The 7693-nt window shown below is 42.7% G+C and overlaps 1 protein-coding gene across 1 annotated transcript; it reads left to right on the top strand.

Moving 5' to 3' along the window:
• The first annotated feature begins 1274 nt into the window (after nt 1-1274).
• LOC115130599 (pre-mRNA-processing factor 19-like) lies at nt 1275-6091 on the top strand. The gene is made up of 16 exons (XM_029661894.2): nt 1275-1478; nt 1689-1838; nt 2020-2096; nt 2208-2349; nt 2441-2514; nt 2635-2700; nt 2839-2880; nt 3015-3089; nt 3184-3259; nt 3373-3482; nt 3649-3804; nt 3975-4044; nt 4134-4307; nt 4397-4479; nt 4617-4722; nt 4905-6091. Exons 1-16 carry the CDS (start codon nt 1460-1462, stop codon nt 5000-5002), a joined length of 1518 nt encoding a protein of 505 aa, XP_029517754.1. The 5' UTR covers nt 1275-1459; the 3' UTR covers nt 5003-6091.
• Nucleotides 6092-7693: the final 1602 nt, after the last annotated feature.

The following is a 7693-nucleotide window of genomic DNA, read 5'->3' as shown; positions in this document are numbered from 1 at the left end:
TCAGGGTTACATTCCTGTCGTGGTCAGTGCACCACAGCCCTCCCCTGAGCCAGTGAGGACAACGAGACAACAGGAGACAGATAGACTTAGAGTTGAGACTGCCACTACTCACACTCCTAGTGAAAAGGTAAATACACACACTGTTTCTATTTTCTGTCTCACAATAGACAATTAAGTTATATTCTGCTCTTTCTTTTTATCATTGACTCCCTCTCTCTTCTCAGGAGACTGCTGACGGAGAGAGGGAGATCTCCTTTTCCATCGCTGGCACCTCAGACTGCCTCCACTCATCTGAAGACTGCTTCCAGTTCCAGATCAAGAAAGAGGGAGACAAGGAGAGCAAAGCAAAAGTCTACTTCTCCACACTTCCACTGGACACAGATACCTTGGAGACTTGCAGCATCTACACTTCTGAAAAACTCAACTTCTTATAGAGCACAGAGAAGAGTGGAGGTAAAGAAAGAGCGGGCAGAGAGAAAATAGTGGAGGGCGATATTGTTAAACTGTTCACGGGTGATTTCATCATTATAGTGCCTTCGCTTTCAGAACCCTATTTGGATCTGTTTGGGTATTGCATATTACTTCCTATAATTTCTTTATTATCATGTCATTATCATTCCTTTTAAGAATGAGATGAGCAATATCCTACATTTTGGCATATCACTCCTTTGTACAACTGGATTGGTAATGTTTTCAAAAATCAACCTGCCGATTACTTTCTGATACCTACCACCAAGGAACCCTCAGGACCACACATTTAAACCTGTACTGTAAGCTATAGATTACTGTATATATGTGTAAATATATTGAAGTTATGTTAGGATGGAGAAGAGATGTCAACGTTAAAGAAGAGATGAGGAATTGTCTGATTTTGTAATAGAATATGGGAATTGCCTCTCAATTTAAAAGCATATCTAACTGCATGTGTTACCTCCTATTAAACAAGTAAATTAACACAAAATAATAAAAATATACTTTTATTAGATTACATATATTTACATAAGATATACGTTGTTTGTGATTGCCATAAAATGGTGTACATGATTCAATTTCAATTATTTCACCAGGTATTCACGTTGTCATTGAGGTTTTATAGAATGGATTATAATATGTTTGAAGTCATATACCTTTCCCAATGATTTGTGTATTAACGTATCATTGGTTTGTTAGTCAAGTAATGAATGAAGCTCTAGAAAATAAAACGAATTCAATCTAGTTATGAAAGTTGTCGTAGTCATGACAGTGGGGGAACGAAGAAGAGCTCGCTTTGGAGGACTGGTGCTATCCCAGCGTGCACTGTTTTCGAAGCGGCAATGAAACGCCAGCGTGCGAATTTGGAACAAAACAAAAATAAAGTCGGCAGAATAGTTGCCTTTTAGGCAAGACTTTCAAGATAGTTTGCCATCAAGCGTAACACAAAAAAATCGTGTTTAGCTACAGAGGGACGTGCACTTGAAATATGTCTTTGGTTTGCGCAAGTAAGTTGAACATGCTTCTGAAGTTGAATGAGCTAGATCGCTTACCTAGCACCCTGCTAGCTAACGTTAGTGTGGCTAACTGGCGAGTTAGTAACTGATTCATTGTCACTTTTCTGCAACATGGTATTTATGGTGGCTTACTAGTTATATTATCTAGCCATGAAACAATAGCTAACAATTGTATGTATCCACTTATGTTATCCCACTCAGTTTCCAATGAGGTCCCCGAGCACCCTTGCGTGTCCCCGGTGTCTAACCAGGTGTTCGAGCGCCGACTGATCGAGAAGTATATTGCAGAGAATGGAGTGGATCCCATGAATAGCCAACCACTGTCGGAAGAGCAACTTATCGATATAAAAGGTAAACAGGGCGGGAATAGACAGTTAACGTAATCAGTCGAATCGATTACATCATGTATGTATTTATTTTAGTTTAGATTTTAGTTTTGGCTTAGACGGAAATCCTAAGTAGGTTCCATGTATTCGAAGAGATATTTTCGTAATGGATTTGAATCTATGTTGTGCTGCCTTCTGTTGCCCAGTGTCTCATCCTATCCGACCAAAGGCTCCCTCTTCTACCAGTATCCCTGCCATACTCAAGGCTCTGCAAGATGAGTGGGTGAGTGTCTAGGCAGACTGGTTTGTAGTCTACCTGTGGACAGTGTTACAACAGAATACTCTTCCTCTGTATTATTACATATTTCCCTTAATGTCTTCTGTCTCTTTCAAGGATGCGGTCATGTTGCACAGTTTCACTCTGAGGCAGCAGCTGCAGACGACTCGCCAGGAGCTTTCTCACGCCCTCTACCAGCATGACGCAGCCTGCAGAGTCATTGCTCGTCTTACCAAGGAGGTCACTGCAGCTAGAGAGGGTAAGAGTCTGAAGTCGCTTCCTCACCTTCTCTCATTCACTGACCTGTGAAGGCAAAATGCTTACTCTTTGCCCATTCTCCCATTCAACAGCCCTGGCCACACTCAAGCCCCAAGCCGGATTGGTGGCCCCTCAGTCTATGCCCGCCTCTCAGCCAGCCGCTGGGGTGAGTGATTAGCGCTGATTCCCATCCATCAAACAGGATTCCTGTCCATCAGAGATTGAGGATAGATGTTTTCTCTTTTCTAAGTATTCTTCTCTCTGTTGTTTTGCCTCCTTTTCTCAGGGTGCTGGTGGGGAACCAATGGAGGTTAGTGTGCAGGTGGGAATGACTCCAGAGATCATCCAGAAGGTAAGAGCTCATTTCATCTTTTTACCCCCTGTGATTAGTGTTCTCATTACTTGGAGACCCTCTCAATATGGGAATGGATTTGTGATTCATTGAATTCTCATTAGTCTCTTTTCTGCTCCTCTACTGTTCTGTTTTCAGCTTCAAGATAAGGCTACTGTCCTTACCACAGAGAGAAAGAAGGTAAGATGTTCATTCAAGAAAATGTCTGTCATGTGTTGTAGGCTTGCAGAGATGGATGATAAACCACTCAATCTTTTAATAAACTTATTTTGTCCCTTATGTTTGCTCACGCCTCCCTTTCTCTCACTAACCAGAGAGGAAAGACCGTGCCAGAGGAGCTGGTCAGGGCTGAGGATCTGAGCAAGTACCGCCAAGTGGCTTCCCACGCTGTGAGTACTACTATCTGTAGGACTGTAATAACCTGTAGGGGGCTGCCTGTGCTGCTTAGCCCATATAGTGACCATGTTCTTTTGAATGTCTCAGGGACTTCACAGTGCCAGTGTCCCAGGAATCCTGTGTATGGACCTCTGTCCTTCAGACACCAACAAAGTACTCACTGGTAAGTACCCCTGCTTTTTCTAACAGCTTTTTATTTTCACCCTGTCTCTTTTTCTTGCATATCTAAATATAACTATCAATTAATTGTCATTGATGACTATCTTGTGTTGCCAGGTGGGGCTGATAAGAATGTGGTGGTATTTGATAAGAAGGAGGAGCAGATCATTGCCACCCTCAAGGGTCATACCAAGAAGGTCACCTCTGTCATCTACCACCCCTCCCAGGTAACAGACCTGTGTATACACCTGTCTAGCTCCTAACGTTTTATGGAAATTAACTCAATTATGCTTTATATTCTACTTTTCAACATCATGTATCCCTTGCCTAATTTCCTTCCTCACTTTAGTTTTTTTCTTTTATTTGTATTTTCCATCTTTCTTTCCTCTCCAGTCTGTGGTGTTCTCTGCCTCTCCAGACAGCACCATCCGGGTGTGGTCTGTGACTGGGGGCAACTGTATCCAGGTGGTGCGAGCTCACGAGGCGAGTGTGACCGGGCTGTCACTTCACGCAACTGGGGACTACCTTCTCAGCTCTTCCGAAGACCAGGTAAGTCTGTACTGGTAGAACACCTGAGTCCAGCATGTTGTTTGAAGTCCTGAGTCCACTGGTCCGTTGACTAGAATGGCACCAGCTGCACTGTTGTCAATAGTAAATGTAACAGCACCTTTGTGTTGGTGGATGCATGTTAACACGGCATTCCTCTCTATCTTTCTCAGTACTGGGCCTTCTCGGATATCCAAACTGGCCAAGTCCTTACCAAAGTCACAGATGAGGCTGCTGGTGTTGGTAAGTGTGTTTGTGGTCAGGTCTATGCGTATGGACATGAAAGATGGGTTACTATTTTTGTCTGTGTCTCATATCTCTGCCCTCCTCAGCTCTGACTTGTGCTCAGTTCCACCCCGACGGTCTGATCTTCGGGACGGGAACCGCCGACTCCCAGATCAAGATTTGGGATCTGAAGGAGCGCACAAACGTGGCCAACTTCCCTGGCCACTCTGGCCCTGTCACCTCCATCGCCTTCTCTGAGAACGGATACTACCTGGCTACAGGTCAGTCGCTCTCCAACCTCACAAAACAGTGTAAATAATGTTGGATTTCTCATGGATTCCCTGACCCAGTCTCTCGCTCTGTGCTCCAGGTGCCCAGGACAGCTCTGTGAAGCTGTGGGATCTGAGGAAACTGAAGAACTTCAAGACCATCGCCCTGGACAACAACTATGAGGTGAGAATGAGACTGTGCGGAGTGGAGTCTGTTAGCTACAGATATGGGTCAACTTCTCACTAATTTAGCTCATGTACTGCAAATAACATGGTTATTTCTTGCAGAGTTTTTCACTTGAATCTTATTTACTCTCTCAGGTTAAGTCTCTGGTGTTTGATCAGAGTGGTACATACTTGGCTGTGGGTGGATCCGACATCAGGGTGTACATCTGCAAGCAGTGGTCGGAGGTCCTCAACTTCAGCGGTGAGAAAAACAACTGAACAGAATATTTAACTCAACTTTCATCAGACCTTGTGTGCTCACTGTACAAATCATACGTACACACGGTTAGGAAAAACTCTTGTGTCCTATTGCATGCATCATCTTACACCGAGTTACCTTAAACATATATATTTTAAAACATTTTTCTTCCTCTTTTTCCCCAGACCATTCTGGCCTGGTGACAGGGCTGGCATTCGGAGACAATGCTCAATTCCTTTCCTCCGCTGGAATGGACAGAAGCCTCAAGTTCTACAGCCTGTAGATTAGTACAGACAGATGGATAAAGTGAGAGGAAAGAGAGCGAGGATAAGATTGGAGGGTTCTGGTTAGGCCTAATCTCGACCAGTGTGATCATTTTGACCTTGCTACACAGCTATCCGTTTTGTGAAATATGGACCGGTGACCAGTGGTTAGACGGTTGAATCCCTATGATTTATTTGATGTTCTTGTATTGCTGAGATCAGAATCCCTATCTGAGGTGCGTTCAATAAGGGAAATAGTTTGCAAACTTTAGCAAACATATTCCATTTGTTTTGTGTTAGCCGCGACCGTTAGCTAAGCGTCTGAGAATATAGTGTACGGTGAACGTAAGTGTCTGTTTCTGGTCTAAACTGCTGCTAAAAACAATCAAGTGGCCATGTAGACTTTCTACTATATTTTGTAGGAGTAGGTAAGTCGTTTTCAGTTTTGAATATTGTTGCTAAAAAGCCACAGTGATCTTTATAAAAAAAAAAAAATTAGCTGTTTCACTAACATTTTGGAATGTTCATTCAAATCGTTCAACTGAAATTGTTACTCTGGCAGCAAGCCTTGTTTACCTCGCCTCTGGCCTAGGCAGGAGCTTTTTAGTCAGATTATGAACTTAGCGTTTTGAAAATTGACCTGTAGTTATTTAGGATCCTGGAGTGGGTGGAGGAACCGGTTCTACGGTATTTACTTTTCCATTCGTGTATTCGTCTTAAATCCCCTCTCCAGACGTCTGTTCTTCTCCTTTCAGTGGTTAGACCAACCGCTCTCAGCTTTTGAAATATCATTTGTTGTAACTGTTTTCACATTGTGTTTGCCAATTCTCTATATTGCTGTGTTTATTCAAAGGTCTCCTTTCCCTTCCTCCCTTTTGTACACCTCCAATAAATCAAGTTATTTTTGTAGTAACAGCCAGCTATTTGTTTGATCAATGGAATGTATTGTATATGCCTCAGGTTGTCGTTTCAGCCTGTCTGAGGCACCAGTATGACTTTGATCCCAATAGACTGTATGCTCTGCTTTCTACTTGTTGTCTCTGTTGGTCATCTAGCTGGTTGAAATTGACAATGTTTTATATATAAAAATAAAACAATGAAAAGGGTGACATGGTTGGATAAAAAAATGAATAATTTCTCTGTTATACTAATCTATAATGAGCCTTTGGTTGATCGGTGGGCAATGGCAGGTGTGGTAATAATGATGATGGTTTGTTAGTATAGCAGGTTAAGATAATTAACATAGCTGGTTAGAAGATCTAATGTAGGAGGTTAGGTGAATTAGCTTTGCGGTTAGAGCTTTAGGCCAGTAACCAAAAGGTTGTTAGTTCAAATCCCCAAGGTGAAATATCTGTCTGTTAGACTCCCTGAGCTGACGAGGTGAATCTGTTGATGTGCCCTTGAGCGGGGCCCTTAACCCTAATTGCTACTGGGTTGATAATGGCTGACTGGCCGTGATCCCACTCTCTCCGAAGGTGTCTCAGGGAGTTGGGATATGCAAAAAACACATTTCCAATTCACACATGCATATAATACATGCGAAATAGGACAAGTATAAGCACCCACCAAATTATTATTAACATAGCAGGTTAGGAGAGTGAGGTTAAGGTCACAGGAAAAACATCCCCACTGCATCATGCTGCCATCACCATGCTTCACTGTAGGGATGGTGCTAGGTTTTCTCCAGACATAACGCTTGGCATTCAGGCCAAAGAGTTCGATCTTGTTTTCATCAGACCAGAGAACCTTGTTTCTCGTGGTCAGTGTCCTTTTTAGGCTCCTCTTTGGCATACTCCCAAGTGGGCTGTCATGTTGCTTTCACTGAGGAGTGGCTTCCGTCTGGCCAATCTACCATAAAGGCCTGATTGGTGGAGTGCTGCAGAGATGGTTGTCTTTCTGGAAGGTTCTTCCATCTCCACAGAGCTCTGCAGTTCTGTCAGTGTGACCATTTGATTCTTGGTTACCTCCCTTGATTGCGCAGTTTGGATGGGTGGCCAGCTCTAGGAAGAGTCTTGGTGGTTCCAAACTTCTTCCATTTAAGAATGATGGAAGTTGCTGTGTTCTTGGGGACCTTCAATGCTGCAGAAATGTTTTGGTACCCTTCCCCAGATCTGTGCCTCGACACAATCCTGTCTCGTAGCTATACAGGCAATTCCTTCAACCTCATGGCTTGGTTTTTGCTCTGACATGCACTGTCAGCTATGGGACCTTATATAGACAGGTGTGTGCCTTTCCAAATCATGTCCAATCAATTGAATTTACCACAGGTGGACTCCGAGTTGTAGAAACATCTCAAGGATGATCAATGGAAACAGGATGCACCTGAGCTCAATTTTGAGTCTCGTAGCAAAGGATCTGAATACTTACGTCATTGAAAATAAGAACTTGTTCTTAACTGACTTGCCTGGTTAAATAAAGGTTAAAAAAATAAAATAAATTGACAGTAAAATATAGCAACTATATTCTAATTGTCAACCCAAAATTCATGACAAATTACTGAATTATGTTGCGCATCAAAATATCTTGAATCATGCATTTCTGCTTGGATGTGTTAGATGAAACAACTTAGTTATTGAATATCTCAGTAGCCTATGTATTATACTTCTTAATAAAGCATGGATGACTGGGACACTGCCACCACCTGTAAAAGTTATTGACACCAGTGGAAAATGTTAGTCTGGAGCCCTGTAATAGTAATTAACACTTAGGGT

The sequence above is a fragment of the Oncorhynchus nerka genome, linkage group LG6 (assembly GCF_034236695.1).
Source record: "Oncorhynchus nerka isolate Pitt River linkage group LG6, Oner_Uvic_2.0, whole genome shotgun sequence".
Classification (NCBI taxonomy): domain Eukaryota; kingdom Metazoa; phylum Chordata; class Actinopteri; order Salmoniformes; family Salmonidae; genus Oncorhynchus; species Oncorhynchus nerka.
Note: the sequence above shows the minus strand (reverse complement) of the source record. Positions and strands in the feature narration are given on the sequence as shown.

Coding starts and splice junctions, on each gene's coding strand:
- LOC115130599 (XM_029661894.2), top strand. Junction 2,701..2,838: donor CTCCAGAGATCATCCAGAAG/GTAAGAGCTCAT, acceptor TTCTGTTTTCAG/CTTCAAGATAAGGCTACTGT. Junction 2,881..3,014: donor TTACCACAGAGAGAAAGAAG/GTAAGATGTTCA, acceptor CTCACTAACCAG/AGAGGAAAGACCGTGCCAGA.